The sequence below is a fragment of the Stegostoma tigrinum genome, chromosome 35, assembly GCF_030684315.1.
Source record: "Stegostoma tigrinum isolate sSteTig4 chromosome 35, sSteTig4.hap1, whole genome shotgun sequence".
NCBI lineage: Eukaryota > Metazoa > Chordata > Chondrichthyes > Orectolobiformes > Stegostomatidae > Stegostoma > Stegostoma tigrinum.
Window position 1 is genome coordinate 25,173,954 of NC_081388.1, and position 23,758 is coordinate 25,197,711.

The 23,758-nt window shown below is 41.0% G+C and overlaps 1 protein-coding gene across 4 annotated transcripts in view; it reads right to left on the reverse strand.

The window, feature by feature from the left end:
- Positions 1 to 773: 773 nt before the first annotated feature.
- The window catches only part of odad3 (outer dynein arm docking complex subunit 3), a 55,549-nt gene continuing 32,564 nt past the window's right edge, over positions 774 to 23,758 (reverse strand). For 3 of the 4 annotated variants that reach the window (XM_048521951.2, XM_059639911.1, XM_059639910.1), the window contains 8 exons: positions 16,205 to 16,330; positions 14,834 to 14,956; positions 13,077 to 13,217; positions 12,267 to 12,427; positions 10,108 to 10,264; positions 9,305 to 9,460; positions 2,087 to 2,171; positions 774 to 1,657 (listed from right to left, as the gene is read on the reverse strand). In XM_048521951.2, the coding sequence (XP_048377908.1) occupies positions 1,479 to 1,657; positions 2,087 to 2,171; positions 9,305 to 9,460; positions 10,108 to 10,264; positions 12,267 to 12,427; positions 13,077 to 13,217; positions 14,834 to 14,956; positions 16,205 to 16,330 (1,128 nt within the window). In that variant the 3' untranslated portion in view covers positions 774 to 1,478. The remainder of the gene's footprint in view (positions 1,658 to 2,086; positions 2,172 to 9,304; positions 9,461 to 10,107; positions 10,265 to 12,266; positions 12,428 to 13,076; positions 13,218 to 14,833; positions 14,957 to 16,204; positions 16,331 to 23,758) is intronic. The other variant, XM_048521952.2, reaches the window with a different exon arrangement.

Consider the following 23,758-nt stretch of genomic DNA (forward strand, 5'->3'; position numbering starts at 1 on the left):
TCGAGTGGCTCTCCCTGAATGATCCAGTGTTTGCTTGAATAAACAGCCACGTGCCTGAGCTCTCTCAGGCATAGTAAGAACTGTCAATGCTTAAGTCAGAGATAAGAGTGTGGAGCTGGAGGAACACAGCAGGTACCGCATCCGCTGCTCCCAATGTGGCGTCCTCTACATCGGTGGGACCAAGCGGAGGCTTGGAGGCCGCTTTGTCTGGAGGAGCAGCATCTCATATTCTGCCTCGGGAACCTACAACCCAAAGGTCTCAATGTGGACTTTAACAGTTTTGAAATCTCCCCGCCCCCAGCTTCATCCCATGACCGACTCCACCCCCTCCTGAAGGACTAAGCAGTGAGTTGAAGTGACCAGTTACCCACTCTGATTTGCATGACAGGATTTGCTGCCATCCAATTTCTACTAGGTGGGTGCGAAACTGCATATTAATGAGATGAGATTAGGTATTATTAGCATCTAATTAATCTCTTGGCACTCAACAGCAAGATTCTGATCTCACCATTCAAACCTTGGTTGGAGAATTAGACTTTTTCTTTTTGATATTGAGAATCTCATTTCTGTTAATCTCACCCTATTTTCCTAACTGATTCACCAAGATCTATGTTGTTCAGGAATTCGGAAAATTCTGTCTAAGATGTATCAAACCAGATTTCATTCTGGAATCTGGATTGCTCAATTGTCCCATCAACTGAATCTTCACAGAATTGTAAGAGATTCAAAGAGGCTCTGAGTCTAATTTAATCTGACCAAACATGAAAAATACAATTAGAAATGCTTTGTCCCCTATAATTTGAAGGAAAGCTCCTGCACAATTTACCAATGAAATCAGGGTAGTGTTCCAATTCTCACCAGGTCTAATACCTCAGCCAAGGAAACCCAGGCACACAACTTCTGATGTTACTTTTCAGTAAAGAATGAACACTATCAAATGTTTAAAAACTGAAATGGAGTGTGGGGCAGGGCTGGCAGCTTTTACTGCATTAGCAGCACAACTCATTTACCTGGTGCTCCCCAGCTCCTTAGTTCAACATCACTATGGCTGTATAGTTAAGTTCAGCTACTATATCCTCAATTACAGCTGGAATGCAGAGTGGAGGTGGGGTTTGGATTGGGATATTGAAGAGAGTGAGCTTGGAAATTGCAGAGACACTGGCAATAATCTTCCAATCTTCTCTAGATTCAGCAATGGTACTGCAGAATGGGAGACTTGCAAACATTAGGCCCTTAAATAAAGATAGTAAAGATTGGTCCGTAATTGCTGGGCCTGTCAGTTTAACTTCAGTAGTGGGGAAAAGATCTAAAAATAAATACTTGGGATAGAATTAATGGTCACATGAAAGGATTTGTTTATAAACATTTGTTTATATTTTACTGGTTATATAGTGGTTTTCTATTGCTATAAATGGTTATGTGATCTGTGTCCACCAGACTTGTGACTCTGTGCACAAACAGGTTAGATCCAGTGGGCTTCAGTCCTGAACTGATTTGTGCTTCCCTTTCTTCCTCTTGGGTCGAGTCCTCTTTTTGGTTTTCCAGTCAACAATCTGCTGTGACTGCTGTTTTAGTACTGATCTTGTGACGATGTCGCCACTATCATCACTGCTGTTGTCATCATCATCATTGTCATCGTCATCAATATCATCATCATCTGCAATCAGAAAACCCGACATCACTGGTCAAGAAAATGCACGGCAAAGAAAGAACCCAGGAGGAATACACAAAGAAAGGTAAGGAGGCAGAGAGAGAGAGAGAGACACACAGACATACTCTTAGTCCAAATAAAATCTGAAAGAACTGTGGATGCTGTAAATCAGGAACAAAAACAGGAGTTGCTGGAAAAGCTCAGCATATCTGGCAGCATCTGTGAAGAATACATCAGAGTTAATGTTTTGGGTCCGGTGACCAGTTCTGGGGAAGGGTCACCGGACCCAAAATGTTACCTCTGGGTTTTTTCTGCACAGATGCTGCCAGATATGCTGAGCTTTTCCATACTGTTAGTCCAAGTCCTGTTATTTTTGCTTGAATTCACTCACTCTCCCAACAGTGTAAACTCTGAAGAAGAATCGAATTTCCTCACCGTCATATGTATCAGGTTTTTGGGCTATGGGAAGCCTCACTCTCATGTTGTAAGCTGGAAGATTGCCTTGCACGCTGGCATGGAACTGAAACACAAGCAAAAAGATAGCTCACATATGTATTTCCACAGGAGACTGGAGATTTCGAACACATATATAGACCTTCCCAGTAATGTGGGGCTCCTACAGAAGTGTGATTGAGGTCCTGCAAAGAGAATTTAGAGAGTTAGGTTGAAAGTTGAAAAGCGGGCCCTCTAGGGTTATAATCTTGAGATTATCCTATGTGCTACTGGGGCTAGAAATATGAAGAAAATACAGTTGATTGTGTGGCAGCTAAAGAGCTAAAGTAGGAAGGAGGGTTTCAGATATCTGGATCATTTTGATGTCTCCCAGAGAGGAGGGAACTGTACAAGAAGAACGGGTTGCACCTAAACTGGAGGGGTACCATTTTCCTTGCAGGGACGTTTGCAAGTGTCACGAGGGACAGTTTAAACTAGTGTGGTGGGGGTGGGAACCAAAGCAGTCAGTCAGCATGTGCTGTGATTGAGGAGAAGGTAGATGTTAAGTTAAATAAGTAAAATAGGAAGAAGAGGCAGGGTCAGTTCAATGAACACAGTGGGAATAACAGTCTGAATTGTATTTAATTCAATGCAAGGCGGATAACAAGTAAGGCAGTGAGTTTAAAGCTTAGATTAGTACATGGAACTTTGTAGCCATTACAGAAACGTGGTTGAGAGAGGGAAGGACTTTGCCAGTGAGGATAGAACCTCTCAGCACCGCACACTAGTGAGGAAGGGAATAGAAAGGTAGATCAAATGAATATGTGGCTGAGGAACTGGTATAGGGGGCAAGGTTTTCACTTCTAGGATCACTGGAATATTTTCTGGGGTAGAGGTGACCTGTACAAGAGATACAGTTTGCACTTGAACCGGAGGGGTCCAGTAACCTCATGGGGAGATTTGCTAGTGTTACCTGGGAGGTTTTAAACTAACTTGGCAGGTGAGTGGGGACTCTGAATAAGTGATGTCAAGGGAACATACATTAGCCATTGAGAGCAAGTTTACTATTCAGGATATCCAGAGACACAGTACAGGGAGGGGAAAGACTGCTGGTTTAAAGTGCATTTATTTCAACACATGAGGTCTGACCATTAAGACAGATGACCTCAGAGCATGGACTGGCTCTGGGGACTGAGGTATTATAGCCATAACAGAAACATGGCTGAGAGAAGGGCAGGACTGCCTACTCAGTGTTCCTGGAGACAGAAGCTAAAGGTGTGACAGAAGTACAAGTAAGTGAGGAGGGGGTGTTGCCCTTTTGATAATGCTGGACATAACGAAAGTGCTTACAGAGGATATTCTTAAGGGGTCATCAAATAAGGCCGTATGGTTAGAACTTAGAAACAAAATGTGGGTGGTCACTCTGTTGGCACTGTATTAAAGACCCCCAAATAACCAGCAGGTACTAGAAAAGCAGGTGTAGAGAGATTGCGGATACCCGTAGGAGTAATAGAGTAGTACTGGTTCGAGATTTAAATTTCCCCTGTAATGACTGGGCCACCCAGAGTTTAAAAAGCCTGGATGGAGTTGAATTTGTTAATGTATCCAAGGAAGTTTCCTAAATCAATATGTAGAGGGTCCTACTCGGGAGGGTACAACACTGGACCTCCTCCTAGGAAATGAGGTTGGGCAAGTGACTGAAGAGTCAGTTGGAGAACTCTTTGGGTCCAGTGACCATAACTCTCTTTTTTATAGAAAAAGATAGGACAGGTTCACAGGTTAAGGTGCTGAATTGGAGCAGGGCCAACTTTGGTACCATTTGGCAGGATCTAGCAGAGGTTGATTGGATGAGTTTGTTTGAAGGAAAAGGAATGACTGGCAAATGGGAGGCTTTTAAAAGTGTGATATCAACAGTCCAGGGACAGTATGGCTGTTAGGGTGAAGGGAAAAGCTGGCAGGTTTAGGGATCTCCGGCTGACGAGGGATATCGAGGCTCTGGTGAGGAACAAGAACAAGACATACAATGGCTTAAGCTATCAGGCTGAAGTGAATCCCTAGGTGAGTATAAAGAATGTAGGAGCACACTTAAGACAGAAGAGCAAAAAGTATGAGACAGGCTGGCAGATATGGCTAAAGATGATTCCAAAAGGTTCTACAGCTATATTAAAGGTTGGCTAGGGAACGAATAGGTCCATTTAAAGATCAGCATGGCCATCTATGTGTGGAACTGCAGGAGATGCGGGAGATTTCTCCTCAATGTTTATTGAGGAGAGAATTATGGATGCTAAAAAAATAAGGGAAACAACTTGGTAAGTTTTGAACTGCATACACATTACCAGAGAGGAGGTGTTTTAGGCATTAATGAGCATTACGGTGGATAAGTCCCCGAGGCATTATCAAGTCAATCCTGTGACATGGGAGCGAGGAAAAGAAATTGCAGAGGCTGTTGCAGAGATTTTTGCTGCATCCTTAGCTACTGGTGAAATTCCGGAAGACTGGAGAGTGGCTAATGTTGTTCCATTGTTTAAGAAAGGTAGCAAAGACAAGCCAGGGAACTACAGGACAATGAGCCTGACATCAGTGGTGGGAAAGTTATTGGCGAGAATACTGAGGGACAGAAACAACTAACATATGGATAGTCAAGGTCTGATTAGAAATAGTCAGCATGGATTTATGCACAAGAAGTCATGTCTGACATTTTTTAGAGCTTTTCGGAGAGGTAACCAAGAGGATGAATAAGGGTAGGGCAGTGGAGGTTGTCTATGTGGACTTTAGTAAGGCCTTTGACAAGGTCCCACATGGCAGGTTAGTTACAAAAGTTAGGCTGCTTGGGATCCAGGGAGAGCTAGCTAATTGGATTCAAAATTGGCTCGATGGTAGGAAGCAGAGGGTGATGGTTGAAGGTTGTTTCTCGGACTAGAGGCCTGTGACTCGTGGTGTGCCACAGGGGTTGGTGCTGGGACCTTTGTTATTTACATAAATGATCTGGATGTGAATGTACAAGGCATGATTAGTAAGTTTGCAGATGATACAAAATTAGGAGTTATCATCGGTAGCAAGGAAGGTTATCAAAAATTACAGAGGAACCTTGATCACATGGGGAAGTGGGCTGAGGATTGGCAAATGCAGTTCGATACAGATAACTGAGGTGTTGGACTTTGGAAAGTCAAACCAAGGTAGGACTTATACAGTAAACGGTAAGGTCCTAAGGAGTGTTGTGGAACAGAGGGACCTAGGGGTACAAGTACATAGTTCATTGAAAGCGATGACACAGGTAGACAGGGTGGTGAAGAAGACATTTAGCATGCTGGCCTTTATTTGTCAAGGCATGAAGTATTGGAGTGGGAATGTTACGTTACAGTTGTATAAGTTGTTGGTGAGGCTGCACTTGGTGTACTGTGTACAGTTTTGGTCACCCTGTTATAGGAAAGACACTGTTAAACCGGAAAGTGTGCAAAGAAGATTTGAGTTTGTTGCCAGGACTACTGGGCCTGAGTTATAGGGAGAGGTTGGCCAGGATAAGGCTTTATTCCTTGCAACGTAGAAGAATGAGGGGTGACCTTTCTGAGGTGAATAAAATCATGAAGGACATAGATAAGATAAATGCATATTGTCCCTTTCCCAGGGATGGGGAATTGAAAACTAGAGGGTATAGATTTAAGGTAAGAGGGGAAAGATTTAAGAAGGACCTGAGGGGCAACTTGTTCATGCAGAGTATATGGAAGAGGCTGCCAGAGAAAGTGGTTGAGGCAGGTACAATAGCAACATTTAAAAAACATTTGGATATGTACATGGATGGGACAGGTTTACAGGGATATGGACTGAATGCAGGTAATTGGAACTAGCTGAATGGGCACCATGGTCAGCATGGACCAGTTTGGGCCAAAGGGCCTGTTTCCATGCTGTTTGACTATGACTAGCAGCTCAATGTTTCAGGATTTAGATGTTTCAGACATAATACAAAGGGTTGTAAAAGGGGTGGCAGAGTTGTATTACTGATTAAGGAGAATGTCACAGCTGCAATAAGAGAGGACACCTTGGAGGGCTCATTCAGTGAGGCCATATGGGTAGAACTCAGGAATAAGAAAGGTGCAATCACTATAATGGGGATATTCTATAGGCTTCCCAATAGCAAGCAGAAGATATGTAAACAGATCATTGAAAGACATAAAAACAGAATTGTTGTAGTGTGTAATTTAACTTCTCCAACATTGACTGGAGCTTCCTGAGGTCCAGGGGCTTATCTGGGGACAGAATTTGTTCGGTGTATTTAGGAGTCCTTCTTCAAACAACATGTAGATAACTCCAACTAGGGAAGGGATTGTATTGGACCTTGTATTGGGGGATGAGGCTGGCCAGATGAAGTTTCAATGAGGGAGTTGAGGATAAGGATAAGACCAGTGCTTGGGTGAAAGTACTAAATTGGGGAAGGCTAATTACAACAGTATTAGGCAGGAACTGCAGAAAGGAAACTGGGATCAACAATTTGAGAGTAAATCTAGCTCTGACATGTGGGAGTCTTTTATCTATCAGTTAATCAGAGTTCAGGACCAGCACGTTTCCAAGAGGACAAAAGATAAGAATGAATAAGATTCAGGAACACTGGATGACAAGATATATTGAAAGTTTGGTCAAAAAGAAAAAAGAACCATATGTAAGGTTGAAGGAACTGAAATCAGACAAGGTCCTTGAGGAAGAGAAAGGAAAAGGAAAGAACATAAACAAGGAAATAGGAGGGTTAAAAGGGCAATGAATTGTCCCTGGCAAGTCAGATGAAGGAGAATCCCAAGGTATTCCATCTATATATTCAGAGCAATAGGGTAACTATGGAAAGGGTAGGTTGAAGTCAAGGACAAAGGAGGGAGTTTGAGTAGAATGAGAGGAAGTGAATGAGATCCTGAATGAGCACTTTGCATTGGTATGCACCAAGGAGAACGACATGGATGATAAGATTAGGGAGGGGTATTCTTATATTCTTAGGCATGTTGATATTAAGGAGAAGGTATTGGGTGTCTTGAAAAACATTAAGCTAGGTAAGTACCCCGGACCTGATAGGATTGATCTCAGGATACTAAGGGAGGCAAGGGAGGAGACTTCTGGGGCCTTGACAGAAACCTTTATAACCTCTTTAGCCACAGGTAAGGTCCCAGAAGACTGTTGTTCTACTTTTATTTAAGGACGACGGGGATAATCCAGGAAATTATGGGCCAGTGAGCCTTACATCAGGGGATGGGAAATTATTGGAGAAAATTCTTAGGGACAAGATTTACTCATGTTTTGAAAAGAATGAACTTATTACAAATAGTGATCAAAGCTTTGTGGGGGGGACATCTTGTCTTGCAAATGTGATTTGAATTTTTTTGAGGAAGTAACAAAGATGATTGAGGGTAGACCAGTGGATGCTGGTTGAATGGACTTCACTAAACCATCTGACAAAGTCCCTCGTGGTAGGTAGCTCCAGAAGATTAAGTCACATAGGATCCATGATAGGTTGGTAAATTGGTTATAAAATTGGTCATAGAGACAGAGGGTAGTTGTAGAGGGGTGTTTTTTCTGACTAGAGGTCTTTGACCGGTGGTAAACCACAAGGATCAGTGCTGAGACCTCCATTGTTTGGAAATTTATGTAGATGATTTGGATATAGGTGGTCTGATTAGTAATTTTACAGATGACACAAAAATTAGTGGGGTTGTGGTAGTCAGTAAGGCTTTAAAGGATACAACAGGATGTAACTGAGTTGGATAGTTGGCAGATGAAATGGCAGATGAAGCTTAATCCAGAAAAGTGAGGTTAATGCATTTTGGGAGGTCAAATGCAAGACCAAAGCATACAGTAAATAGCAGAATCTTTAGGAGCATTGATATACAGAGGGATCTTGGAGTGCAAGGCCACTGTTCACTGAAAGTGGAAATACAAGTGAATAAGGAGATAAAGAAAGCATGGGGCATGCTTACCTTCATTGCATTGAGTATAAAAGCTGGCAAGTCACATTCAGTTCTGGTCGCTACACAATAGGATGGAAATGGAGACTTTGGAGAAGGTACAAAATAGTTTACCAGGCTGCTGACTGGTTTGGAGTGCATTAGCTATAAGGAGAGGCCAGAAAAAGTTGGAGGCTGAGGCGCAACCTGACAGAAATTCAATAAATTTTCTATATTCTGGCACGAATGGGACTAGGAATGTGCCTATTGATCAAATTTTCCAGATAATCAAGAGGTCCACGTAATCATGTAAGAACACATGCCAAGTAATAGAAATGTAATGCAGGGGTATACACATCATTGTTATACTTTATTTACAGCAGAAATCACTCAAATAGCATGCACCTTTACCTTAATTAAAACCTACACAGAAAACCCTCAACTGACTACTTGGACATCGCGATAAATTGTGATATTTGAGGAGAAATTGACTCAATTGAATCAACTGTTGCTATTTTGTGGCCATTTGATTGAACAACAAATGTATTTACATTGTAAATAAATTTTAAAAATTTATAATAATTGGACAGAATAATTAGGTAAAATTCATAGTATTTGAGGTATGTAATTTTTGCTGATTTATGAACAGTGCCAGTTAAAACAAAGTTTGCTGTATATAAAATTGAGAGGTGTGGATAGGGTGGACAGTTGGATTCTTTTTCCCGGGGTGGAAATGTCAGGGGGCATAGGTTTAAAGTGAGACAGGCAAGTTTAAGAGGTATGCAAAGCAAGTTTGTTATGCAGAGCGTAGTAGATGCCAAGAATGTGCAGCCTGTAGAGTAGTAGAAGTGGATACAATAGCAGTGTTTAAGAGACATTTGGACAGATTCATGAACAGACAGGTAGAGGGATGCAGACCATGTTCAGGTAGATGGGAACAGTTTAGAATGGCACCATGGTCAGCACAGACATGGTGAGCTGTTCCTGTGCTGTACTGTTTGACGTTCCCCTACACCCCACCTTGCAAACTGGTGTTGTCATTCAAGAACAAATTGCGAGAAGATAAAGAAGCTGCATTAAATAAATGCACACAGGCTGGCATCTTGTCATCAAGTCATGACTCTGACCAGCTAGCTCAGTGGTAGTCCCTAAAGTGAGGGAACTCTCTCGGAATCTCCTGTTTATATCTGTCAGCCAGGGCTCCCTGATTGACCCACAGTAACCAATCGAAGATTGCATACTCAACAAGATCCACCAGGCCCCTGTTCCAATCACTACACTGCACAATGCATTATCTCACCTCATCATCCTCAATCAATTGCAATGTCGTCTTCATGTCGATTCCTTCTAGATTTCGACAAAGTTTAATGAGTTTTTCCTCTGTAAATGATAACAAGTCCAATACATACTCATCTGATGCGGGGCTCAGTACCATAGCTGGAATACTGCCCTTTGACTGAATAATTAAAATATGAACAAGTTATATTAAAATCTGAGCTCAGCATTAAGTTAGCATCTTTCAATATTGAATACCTCACACATTTTATAAAATATATCACATGAAGAGACTTTATTCCTTCATTATTGCCAACAAAAACATCACAAGGCATCAAAACAGAAGAACTTTTAGATTTGACTAGATTCCCTACAGTGTGGAAACGGGCCCTTTGGCCCAACAAGTTCACACCGCCCCTTGCAGCATCCCACCCAGACCCATCCCCCTATAACCCACATACCCCTGAACACTAAGGGCAATTTAGCATGGTCAATCTACCTAGCCTGCACATCTTTGGACTGTGGCAGGAATCCATGCAGAAACAGAATGTGCAGACTGCACGCAGACAGTCGCCTGAGGCTGGGATCAAATCCGGTTCCCTGGTGCCGTGAGGCTGCAGTGCTAACCACTGAGCCTCCGCGCCGCCCCGTTCACCACCAACAATGTCAGTAATAGCAAAGAGGATCTCATTCTGACTCTCAACTAACCTATCCAAGTTCGGGAAATAGGCAATGGTAAAATTCCCTGCAGTACTCTGGAACTGATCAACCTACTCACTGGAACAAAATCTCCAGAATTATCAGTTTTATCGTGTGACCATTACTTACAATTTGCACATGTTTCAATTTCTCATAGATATGTTCCACGCCTGCTTTAACGGACATGGTGATATGGCTGACATATTCAAGGTACTCCATTAGCTTATCTCGTCGTTTCTGCTCATTGTTCAGGTGAGTTTGTAGTTCCATGAACAATTTTTGCTCACTATGTTAAAAACCACAGGGAAAGCAGAAAAATTCGATTAAAGCAATAATGAATGAACACAGCGTTCAGTACGAATTTAAATGTACAAGTAGACACGTGCATGTGCATGGCTTAATGTCACAGCAAAAGGACTCAGAACAGCTGACTTTGCATGAGTATAGAAAACAGGAAAGAATTAAGGTAAGTGGGGGAAAAAAAGGACAAAGTATGAAAAGAAAAGGCAGGGAGATGAAGTAAAAAGAACATTGAGAAAAAATACGAAAAGCAGAAAATAATACAGCACAGATGAAAGACACACAACCAATCATGTTTATGCCAGCTCTTTGACAGAGTTGTCTAATTCAAACCCATTCCCTGTTACATTCTTCATCCAGATTTGAAGAGGTAACTGAAAGATAAAATGAGAAATAAACAAGTACCAAAAATGACGTGAAAATAAATAGAATGGGAGATCAGAAAGAAATACAATAATTTCATAGTGAAATATAATGAAGATTGGGAGAGAAGAGAATTATAAAAAAGAGGGAAAAGCTAATTCTGCACTTCACAAACAGAAATTAAAAGATACCAAAAGTATGACCTCACCTATCTCCGCAGATGGATTGATACATTAGATGAATTACTTAATGCTTGATCATGTACCACTTCATTTTTAGGTTGCTCCTGAGATAGCCATATTTAGTAATAACATGATATAGATGGCGCCAGGGCTTTTTTATTTGGTCATAAGATATGTGCATCACTGATTAGGCCAGCATTTATTACAGATTCCCCATTGCCCTTGATAATGTAGTGAGATACTTTTTTAAATTGCTGCAGTCCTTGGAGTGTGGGTACACTAAGGGTGCTGTTCGGAAGGGATTGCTCCAGATTACTGGCCATATTACCTTAAAACTTCTTTAGGTTGTTGAGTAAGGTCTTTGCCAAACTTCTGAACTTCCCCATAAGACAATTTTTGTATTGCCTAATGAACCTTTGTCCCTTTTCCTTGATGTCTTTTCTATAATGGAATTCTCAAATTGCACACAGAATTATAACTGCACATAAACAATATCAATATCATGTTTTTGGCACATATTTGTAAAACTCAATGCTATTTGTTTTGAATGGTTTCATTGATCTAAACCACTATTTCATAGAATTCCTACTGTTTGGAAGCAGGCAATTTGGCCCATCGAGGCCACACTACCCTGCCAAAGACCATCCCAACCAGAACCACCCTATCACTGTAACCCTGCAGTTCTCATGGTTATTTCACACAAGCCTGCAACTCCCTGGACACTTTGGGCAATTCAGCATGGCCAATCCACCTAACCTGCACATCTCTGGACTTAGATTTTGTTATTTTAAATGGCTGAGTTTTTTCTTCATATTTAAACTTCTGTACCTCAAATGTGAGCTCTACCGGGCCAAGCTAAATTGACACTGTTTGACACTTAAATAAAAGCAAAATACTGAACGCTGGAAACCTGAAATTAAAACAGAAACTGCTGGAGAAATTCAGCAGCTCTGGTAGCATCTGTGCAGAGAGAAACAGTTAACGTTCAGAGTCCAGTGAGAGTCAATTTTTGCAAAAGAATCATACTGGACTCAAAACATTAACTTTGTTTCTCTGTCCAGGGACAGCGGTTCACACTTGAAGTGAGCAAAGATTTGTAATTAATAATCAAAACTGTTACTTTGTCTGCGGGTGCTCATTTTGTTCAAACAATCCCCTTTAAATCTGAAACTGACCTACTGTCTCTCAAGCTTTGGATTGAGACATCTTAAATTGAACTCATATAGCTTAACACCTGATGTTAACCACTTAAGATCACATAAAGCAGAAAGCACTGAACGTAAATCATGCATCAGTGGATCTTCTCTAGCTGTGCTGGATGTGTCTGTTATGTAGACTGTAAGTGAAGAAACAAAATTATTTGGGGGTTACCTCATCACAAGACAAATGGGTGTGGAAACAGAGCTGTAATCTAGATACATGGACACATAATATCCTTCATACCTGGAAAGTTTTGTTTCACCAGAATACTTCAGTTGGTCATATTCCGCGTGCAGTACCTCTTTCTCCTCCCTTAGTCGCACCATTTGCTTCTCATTCTCCAGTTCCAACTCCTGCAAATGCTTCAAGGTTTCTTCCTGCATCACAAAGCGTTTCACCACATCCTGCAACCAAAAGCAAGACATAAGCTTATACCAGAAAATCTAAATGTCTTGCACATTTCAAATTATTATGCTACTCCAGCATCACATTCTACTGCAACATTTCTATTTTTACACATATGGGTTTATTTATTCTATGAATCCATGGTTCAGACTATTCTGGTAAAGGAGCTTGAGAACAGTGTTTTCAAGAACGTTTTCACTTGCACATTTAATGAGAGTTCTTCTGCAGTGTTGAACAGAGAAGCACATTCATTTTATTTCAATAATTGATTTTAACCACTACCTCAGTGGCAGAATAATATGTTATCTTAAGGCTTAATCTGACACAAAAATTATTTAAGCAGTATCGAAAACAAGTCCGAGTGACCTAAGATATAAACATCTGCAATGAACAATGGAAAATAATTTTATTAAGTCAACAGTCTTTTAATTTTCTCCGTGTTCAAGAGCTGAAAAATCAAAATCAAAATCTCAAAGCATTCCAGATGTGCTTATTGCTGAGTACATTTAGAAGTTACCAGGTATAAAGTAAACACTACATACAGTGCACAGTATGGTCCTCTCATTCCAGAGGTTGGGCATCAGTGTCTAGAGTGGAGTGGCAGCTCCAGGAATGTTTGAACCACACTTTTCCCTGAATGCCCCTCACCTGTACGTCACTAACACCAGTCACAGTTTTGATCCACAAGATATCCTCAAATATGTTGATGGCTCTTTCCTCGGCCCCAGTTTCTTGTGTTGCAGGTCGCTCAAAGTGCAAATCATCAGAGTGAGCACCTGCTCGCATTGCCTGGAAAAAAAAATCATAAAACCAGTTTGTAAATTACTCACAGACATTTGATAAATTCTCCAATAACACTCTTGGTGATGTTTCACAAAATCAGGATTGCCTAGATTCACCTAGAGCTACAATTATTGTCAGTACTCCATAGGGTGACTCTTTGATTTTGGGATGATCTTTTCTCCACACTAAGTCAATAATGAACTTGAGCACAATGTGATTCCACATCCGTTATGATCTGTTTCCAGGATAATGAAACTAGTTGTGCTCAACACCATAGGTCCTGGCTTGACATGAATGAAGTTGCCTTGATTGCGGAGGATTTATTGAGTATTGTGACAAACATCTAAAGTACAATGCCATATCCTGGCTAAGCTGGGAACGCAGGAGTTCACCACAGAACCTTTGGACTCCAGTATGATCATATTGTGTACATAAGTATATTTACACAGTAGGATCATTGTAATATACTATTCACTCTATTGACACTGCTGCACCGTTCAGTTGGATCATGACTGCTCATTCACCACAAAGACACTTTCCTGTGCCTGTTACATATCCCTTGTCATTATTACTATTTGGAAATTGATTTCGGTCTTCGATCTTATTAATGATTGAGCTTCCACAGTCTGGAGTACAGACTTCCAAAACTCACCAACTTCTCAGTGAGTAAATTCCTCCTCATCTCAGTCTTAAGTGGGTTTTCTTTTCTATTCATTTGTGGGATGTGGGCGTTGCTGGCTGGCCAGCATTTATTGACTGGTCCTTGTTACCCTTGAGAAGGTGGTGGTGGTGAGCTGCCTTCTTGAACCGCTGCAGTCCGCTAGCTGTAGGTTGACCTATAATGGAGAGAATGCCAGGATTTTGACCCAGTGCCACTGAAGGAATGGAAATATATTTCCAAATCAGGATGATGAGTGGCTTGGAGGAGAACTTGGAGGTGGTTATGTTCCCATATGTCTGCTGCCCTTGTCCTTCTAGGTGGAAGTCGCTGTGGGCTGCCCTTATTCTGCGATTATATCCCATGGTTCTTGACCACCAGGAGTGTTCCCTCTAATTTTCTTCCCAGCTGCACGGGTCTCCAAGACCCAGGCACAACAGTGACTTCAAAAACTACAGGTCAATGCCACATTCAGTGTGCCAACATCCATCACTGTATGCAGAACCACCAAGCTATACAGCTTAGGGGAAATATTGATCACCAACCAAGGGAAATATTCTACCTATTTCTACACTGTAAAGATTTTGTAAGTTCCAATGAGATCATCTGTCATCCTCTGCAACTCCAAAGATGACAGGTCCAGTTTCCTCAATGTCTCCTCATAAAAAATATCCTTCATTGGATTACTCTGGTGACCCTGTGGTGATTTCTTTCTACAGCATCTAGATCCTTTCATAAATATGAAAACTAAAACTATACACCATCCTCCATGTGCAGTGTGACCAAGGCTCTATACAATTACACCAAGCCATCTTTACTCCTGTATTCAAATACCATTGCAATGAAGACCAACATATTAGTTGCCATCCTAATTGCTAGCAAAACCTGCACACTAACTTTTGCTGAGTTATGAACAAGGACACTTGGTTCCCTTTGGAATTAAAGACTCCTATATGATTCTTACCCGTCTTTCTGCACGTTCTGCTTGTGTTCTCTTCTCATCAGCCATCTTCTTGTACTCAGTGAGAATCTTTTCCCGTTCCCGTCGTTCCTTATGCATGGCCTCCTCGTGCTGCTGGAGTTCTGTCTGCTCAGTGAAATTAGATAAGTTAACCATTAAGTCCATTAAAATACACTACGTAGTAGGAACTGCAGACGCTGGACAATCTGAGATAACAAGGTGTGGAGCTGGAAGAACACAGCAGGCCAGGCAGCATCAGAGAAGCAGGAAAGCTGATGTTTCAGGTCGGGACCCTTCAGAAATCAGGAAGTAACTCTGGATAGAGTGTTGGTAGGGGCGGTGTCAGGTCCCAAGGGTAGAGGGGGATGCTGTGTCCTGATGGCCTGGGGGAAAAGGGTATATTGCCTCAGGGTCTGTTGGGTGTATGGGGTTGGGGAAATGTAGTTGAGGGTGTGTGAGGTAGTTATGAGTCAGTTTAATAGTTACTTAGGAGTTAGACAAGATATTTAATAGTCTGACTTTTCCTGAGTAAACGCTTACTTAACTTCAGTGGAATTCTCCAATTTCTCTAACTTAAATGGATATTTTCAAAAGTTTCCATGTGCAGGGGAATTGGACCATTGAATTTCCTGGGCAATTCCTTTAGAGTCTGCTGTAATGGAAATACCATACTGCTCCCATGCGCAAATCCTATCTACATTTAATGAAATAATTATCAGGCTAAGAGAATTGCAGGACGAAGGTAGGTTTGCCTGTGTGCACCTTTGTGTGTGTGTGTGTGTGTGTGTGTGTGTGTGTGTGTGTGTGTGTGTGTGTCCAATTCCTGCATTTGTTCACAGCATGTTTCCAGAAATTAGAACACCTGACTGAATGATTCCCCAACTTGAACAGTTCCCAACGGCTCAAAAATTGAACTTACTCATCTCATGGTCTTTCCTTTCTCACACAACTTTTTAATAACCAAAATAGATATTATGTAACCACCACTTCTTGATTTATTTCAAATTTTCTTACTGCTTTCAACCCCAATGCTGTTGTACTTTAAACTCTACTTCTTCACCTGTTTAAATGTGCCTCACTGTCTCAATGTTCTGTGATCAAGTCGAGCCAAAAGTATCCCAGTCAGATAAAATATTTTCTTCACACTCCACCTGACCCAGCATTAACACTCAGGTTTTGCTTGGAGATGGAAAGCCATCAAAATAGTGGACATCTTCAAAAAAAGCACCTGACGGAATTCGGATATAGCAACAGATAATTCATGCCATTCTCAGGTCTCAGCCTTTCTAATCCATCAAAGTCCGTCCACAAGCACACAATGCCAAGACCCTCGCTCAGATGACAAAATAAACATGTTTATGTTCAGATTGGTACCTTGGCAGTATCTCGAGATAGTTGGGCATCATTATTCATGGCCTGAAGTTCTTTCAGTTCCTGTTGTTGCTGTAGGATTTTAGCTTCCAAAGTATCAAGTTGTTTCTGAAAGCTCACACTCTCCTCCTGGAAGTAGCAACAATGGTGAATATAAAACAAGAGAACAATATCACAACTATAGAATACACTGTTCTTAGTACCTGAACAGACTTCTGAATATTTCTAAATGCTTCCAACAAGAACCAAAAAGATATGTGGATTTACACTGCTTCTTCTAGATGCTAAAGCAGCAAACAGCCTTAGAACTTTGAAATCCTAACATATCAGAAATAAATAATATGTCAGACAGTTAATCAACAAAGGGGAGGACAAAGCTATGTGAACATCTCAAACTAAAAGGTAAGGGTGCCCAGAACATCAAGCCCAGTGCAAGGCTGAAGCATTTGCAACCATCTTCAGCCATAAGTGCTGAGTGGATGGTCCATCCCAGCATCCTCCTGAGGGCTCAACCAAATATAGGCCAGTCTTCAGCCAAGTCAATTCACTCTGTTATATCATGAAATGGCGAGGGCACACCAATGCAATGGATGCTGGCTACATTACTGAAGGCTTCAGTGCCAGAACAAGACTCACTCCTAACCAAGATATTCCAGTCCCGCTATAATATTGGCACCGACTTGACAAATTGAAAATTGGTGTTTATTTTCTAATCAACCTCTTCAGAGGCATTGTTACAGACCTCTGGAACAGCTGGGACTTGAGTCAGGGAACTATTAGCCCCATAGCAGGGATACTATTACTTCACCACAACAATCCCCCAAATTGAAAATTAACACACTATCTTGAAACCGCAAAAAACAGCATAAATCCAATCCAACCAGTTAATCTCAATCATCAACAATGCAATAAAAGGTGACATTGACAATTTTATCAAATGGCATTTAGAAAAATCAGCTGCTGACCCAAGGGATGAATTTTCCCTTTTTGCAGTTGAAATGTTGTGGCAAGTGAGTTTCATGGCACCATGGACTGGAGCAGGTTTTCTTGTACAATATTCTGCTCTTCCCCAATTAATTGTAAGCAAGATGTCAAGTGAATTACTCACTGAATTTTGTGGTGAGCAAAATGAAACTGTGCTCTACTGCTAGCACCTTCCAGAGTCCATATCTCTGGCCCCATATTTAAAACTCAGCAGGACACCACTTCAGATACTGAAAGCCTGGAACTTATTATAAAGCAGAGATTGACCACCGCTCTGAAAAGTAAAACTGAGACACCCGAAGAGGAGGAGCACCTCGCCCTATAGTCTAAAAAAGGAGTGTGAAAAGTGGTATAACCCGCCTTTCAGCAACTTCTAGCAATTAAATAAAACAAATTCCTGATACTCACTTTACAATCAAAATGTATCAATTTATTTATCTAACTGTAACAGTGAACAAATTAATTAAACTATTAACAAACTGAATAATTCTCTTCTACTACTAAATATTCCCGAATATAACAAAATTCTAATAGTATACTGTTCCAATGAATTTGAGTCCCACCTACATAAAATTTTTTAAAAAATTAGTTTCTTGAAATTAGAGCCACATTTCATGTATTCCAGAATGCTCTGTGCCTTCTCCATTGAATGTTCTGTCATGAAAGCCTTTTCTATCAATTGTTCTGTCAGGAACACCTTTTTTGTGAATTCTTCTGTTGGGATTTACTTTCTCTGTGAATTCTTCCGTCAAGAATCTTAGTTAGGAGTGCCGTGGTACCATTGTGAATAGATGGTGCTTTCTCTAAGAACTCAGCACTGTTATCTCTAGCAGATGGCAGTTCACTCTCCAGTCTTTACCCAACTGCCCCTTCTTTTATACCCTTGATAACATATCAATTTCTTATAATAGGATTGGTGCTATGTTGTCAAAATCATCAGAATTATATTTAATTGGTTTTTAGTATCTAGTGCCTAATTCAAATTGATTAGCTAAATTCAAAACTTGTTCTACTGGTATCGAAACAAAACTGCTGCTTGGCCTACTAACTGTCTGGCCTTTGATACAAATGTTTTAATTCAGGTGCTCCTTGTGCACCTACAAACCCACAAGCTGCTGCCCATAAACATCCTTTTTGAATCGCTAAGCATAGAAAAAGTGCATCATCTTTTAAAGGGACCACGTACTGCTCTCCACCCCCCCCCCCACCTAGCATTTCAGAAACACCAAATTCTAACTTCCTGACTCCTAATCCACAAATACTCTACCCAACTTTGCAGCAAACTGGCCCTCATATTAGTGATGCTCATCCCTAAATTATGAAGACATGGCACAGAAGAAAGGCAAGCTCACACCCTAATTCCTTGATGAGGACCTCGAGTTTCTAGTGAGCTGGGTAGTGAAGAGAAGACCAAAAATTTTACTAGATAACTGCAGAAAGAAGTCATCCACCAGAATCATTGGGTCTAATCAGAGGTAGCAGCAGAGGTCAGTGTTGTCTATGCTGTAGAAAGGGACATCCAGTAATGCTGCAAGAATGTCAATAATCTCCTGCACTCCACAAGGGTAAATACTACCATCTTTTCTCTGCTACTTCATACTCAAAGAGCCATTACTCACTCTAACTTTGCCATGGAATATCCCATTTCTAAAATAACAATATATTAAGAACCTGCATAACACTGTTTTCATATTTCTAGCCAACTTTCTCTCAGTCTATTTTTGCCCCTCTTTACAATTGTTTTAATCAGTCTTTCCTTTTTTATATATATAATCTAATCTCCTAATGTTTAACTTCTTTAGTTAGACATGGATAGTAAGTCCTTCACCTATTTCGGTCTTTCATTCTCACTGAAATGCATCTTTGTTGAATGTTGTGAGATATCTCTTTAAATGTCTGCCACTGCATCTCTACTGATTCATTCCCTAACTTAATTTCCCAATGCACTTGGACAATTGCCTTCATACCGTCATAACTGCCCTCATTTATGTTTCAAACTCTACTCTCAGATGCATTCTTCTCCCCCTCAAACTAAATACAATATTCAATCATGTTATGATCATTGCTACCGAAGCCTGCCTTTGTTGACAATGTTAGTTAACCCTATTCTCATTGTGTATTACTGGATCCATAAGATCCTGCTCTCTAGTTGCCAGAGTATGTGCTGCTCTACAAATTTATCCCAAAAATACCAAACAAGTTAATATTCTAGAAGACCTTTGCCAATAATTCATACAGTCTGTATGTAGATTAAAATCACCCATGATTATCACTGTATCTTTGTCATAAACACCCATTATTCCTTCCTGTATACCCTGTCCTACAGAGTGGTTAGTTGCAGGGTCTATAAACGTTTCCCACAAGTGATTCTACATCTTTAGAACTAATGTCATCTCTCTCTATTATAATTTATCAGAGCCACTCTTCTATCTATTTTTAGCTTCCTGTCCTTCCTAAATGTCAGGTGTCTTAGAATATTCAGGTCCCGGCCATTGCCGTTCTACAGCATTGTCTCTGAAATGGCTACCTCCTATTGGCCTTGTGGATCTATCTACAGCACATGGACTGCAACTTAGCTCTTAGTAATAAATGCAATGTAGCAAAGTACATTATGAGGGAAGGAGTTTAAAAAACAGCACATGAACCACTTGGCAGTAGCAGTGCAGAAAGATCCCAAAACAGAAACGGGGCTAGTTGACATTAAGACGACGATAGCAAGTCATCACCATCTTCTCATGGTCTAGTCAGTGACACCTGCATAAGTGAGCAAAAAAATACACGATGCATATTTATTCATATTGGAGCTATCAGTGCATCCGCTTTATTATAAGTGATAAGTATATTTGGATACAGAGCCTTTAACTCTGTCTTTTTACCATTTTTGCAACATCAGGCCTTGACTGCTGGCACAATCTTAAGTCTCTAATGCCACACTCTAATCATCGTCTTCATGTCAACTAGCCCCGTTTCTGATTTGGGATCTTTCTGCACTGCTACTGCCAAGTGGTTCATGTGCTGTTTTTTTAAACTCCTTCCCTCATAATGTACTTTGCTACATTGCATTTATTACTAAGAGCAATTGTTCAAATTTTTGATTTTTGTAAACATTCAAGCACCACGTACATTTATTTTACTGCCCCCTGGTTACACAAAACATAGTGGCCTCTACAGAATCATTTCTGACAAATTCCTAACCATTTCCAGACATAGATCTCTTCCTTACTGCAGTGGTTGTAATGAGGTCAGCCAGGTGGACATCATAGAATGCGTTTCCTGGTTGGAGGTGCTAATCTGCTCCAATTAGGGAGCCCTGGCTGACAGAAAAGAATGGGAGTGTCTGACATCCTGTTCACTCTGAGAGCTAGCTCTGAAGGAGGGGATCAGTGTCAAAGACTCTCTACGTCTAAATAAAGGGTTACTTGGTGACAGGATACCGGCTTCTGCAGAGTCATTCCAATCTAGAAATTGCATGATTTATCAACAGTTTGTCTTTTGTAGGGTATTTGTGTAATATAAAAATACATTTGCCTGTGTACACTATTATGCTCATTGGATTGTATATAAAAGCAGGATTGACAGATGCTGTGACTGGGAAAAGGAGATGCAGTGACTCAGCAGAGAGCATCTTCAGCTGTTAAAAACTCTTATTTTTTGTTAAGATAAGAAATAAATAAACTCATGTTGATAGCGTTGCCACACCGCATCTCACCAAGTATCTTACAGCATTAAACTTAACAATAAATTTCCTAAGATTTGCTGTTTCTATAAGGTAATCAAATGAGGCAGTCATTTTGTCCTCACAAAATCCTGGAAAAAAAGTTCAGTTTATGATGGAGTTGACTGCAAGACAAATACATATCTGAAACATGAGAAAACTCCTGTCCTTTACAATGGAATGCCCGTGTCCACTTCAACTATGTGTATGCCTTGTCAGAAAATTCCATTTATTGAAAGCCTTCCTTCTAAAAATCCATACAAGAAAATGTATCTGAAGTGGCATTATGTCTGAATCTTTGCATCAATGCTTTCTATATTGTTTACGATTTATAAGATTCATGCAAACTATTGGAATGGTGAACAACCAAGTCCAATCACTAGGATACACTTTCTTAAATTTTACCGAAGTTTACCTAATAAGGAGGGCTCAATGCATTCGATCATGGGACGAAGTGATAATTTTCTGAGTTGTCTCATCTACCAAAATACACATTAGACGTTTGGCTGCATATGGCAAATGTTTTTCCAACCAGTCATCACATGTTAGTAGTCAGAAAATCATAATATAACATTTAAGATTGGCACCAGCCATGATGTCTGACTAACTGATAACACTGTTATACTTGTTCAGCAAATGCTGTGTCGAGGACCTGGCTAATGCATACAACAACAGAAGTCAAATCAAGTACTTAAGAGTAGATTTTTCTGAAGCCAAAGGTGACGCATTAGCAATTAAAACAAACGAAGATTTTGAAGTTCCTTATTATAATCAAGGATTGACATGTTATACACTAGCTAACGTTTTGCTTTTACAGTCTGCGTTCCTGCAGTAGAATAATGAAACTAAGTAAGTTGTTAGATTGTTAATCATATATACTTGACATCAACTGTTTTAAATTGTTTTTAACATATATTCCCATTTTTTGATCTTGCTGAGATTGGCATTTGAAAAGATGGCTAACTAGAGGGCATAATTTTAAGGTGAGAGGGGAAAGATTTAAAAGGAACTGAGGGACAACTTTATCACAAAGACAGTGGTTCATATAGAACATAGAACATAGAACAGTACAGCACAGAACAGGCCCTTCAGCCCACAATGTTGTGCCGACCATTGATCCTCATGTATGCACCCTCAAATTTCTGTGACCATATGCATGTCCAGCAGTCTCTTAAATGTCCCCAATGACCTTGCTTCCACAACTGCTGCTGGCAACGCATTCCATGCTCTCACAACTCTCTGTGTAAAGAACCCGCCTCTGACATCCCCTCTATACTTTCCACCAACCAGCCTAAAACTATGACCCCTCGTGCTAGCCATTTCTGCCCTGGGAAATAGTCTCTGGCTATCAACTCTATCTATGCCTCTCATTATCTTGTATACCTCAATTAGGTCCCCTCTCCTCCTCCTTTTCTCCAATGAAAAGAGACCAAGCTCAGTCAACCTCTCTTCATAAGATAAGCCCTCCAGTCCAGGCAGCATCCTGGTAAACCTCCTCTGAACCCTCTCCAAAGCATCCACATCTTTCCTATAATACGGCGACCAGAACTGGACGCAGTATTCCAAGTGCGGTCTAACCAAAGCTTTATAGAGCTGCAACAAGATCTCACGACTCTTAAACTCAATCCCCCTGTTAATGAAAGCCAAAACACCATATGCTTTCTTAACAACCCTGTTCACTTGGGTGGCCATTTTAAGGGATCTATGTATCTGCACACCAAGATCCCTTTGTTCCTCCACACTGCCAAGAATCCTATCCTTAATCCTGTACTCAGCTTTCAAATTCGACCTTCCAAAATGCATCACCTCGCATTTATCCAGGTTGAACTCCATCTGCCACCTCTCAGCCCATCTCTGCATCCTGTCAATGTCCCGCTGCAGCCTACAACAGCCCTCTATACTGTCAATGACACCTCCGACCTTTGTGTCGTCTGCAAACTTGCTGACCCATCCTTCAATCCCCTCATCCAAGTCATTAATAAAAATTACAAACAGTAGAGGCCCAAGGACAGAGCCCTGTGGAACCCCACTCACCACTGACTTCCAGGCAGAATATTTTCCTTCTACTACCACTCGCTGCCTTCTGTTGGCCAGCCAATTCTGTATCCAGACAGCTAAGTTCCCCTGTATCCCATTCCTCCTGACCTTCTGAATGAGCCTACCATGGGGAACCTTATCAAATGCCTTACTGAAGTCCATATACACCACATCCACAGCTCGACCCTCATCAACTTTTCTAGTCACATCCTCAAAAAACTCGATAAGGTTTGTGAGGTATGACCTACCCCTCACAAAGCCGTGTTGACTGTATTTGATCAAGCCATGCTCCTCCAGATGGTCATAAATCCTATCCCTCAGAATCCTTTCTAACACCTTGCAGACGACAGACGTGAGACTTACTGGTCTGTAATTGCCGGGGATTTCCCTATTTCCTTTCTTGAAGAGAGGAATTACATTTGCCTCTCTCCAGTCCTCAGGTACGACTCCAGTGGAGAGCGAGGATGCAAAGATCTTCACAAGTGGCGAAGCAATTTCATTTCTCGCTTCCCAAAGCAGCCGAGGACAAATCTGGTCCGGGCCTGGCGACTTGTCAATCTTAATGTTTGACAAAATTTTCAGCACATCAGCTTCCTCTATCTCTATCCATTCCAGCATGTACACCTGCTCTTCAAAGGTTTCATTCACTACAAAGTTTGTTTCTTTCGTAAAGACAGAAGCAAAAAACTCATTAAGGGCTTCCCCTACCTCCTCAGACTCCACACACAAGTTCCCTATGCTATCCCTGATCGGCCCTACTCTTTCTTTGACCATTCTCTTATTCCTCACTTAAGTGTAAAATGCCTTTGTGTTTTCCCTGA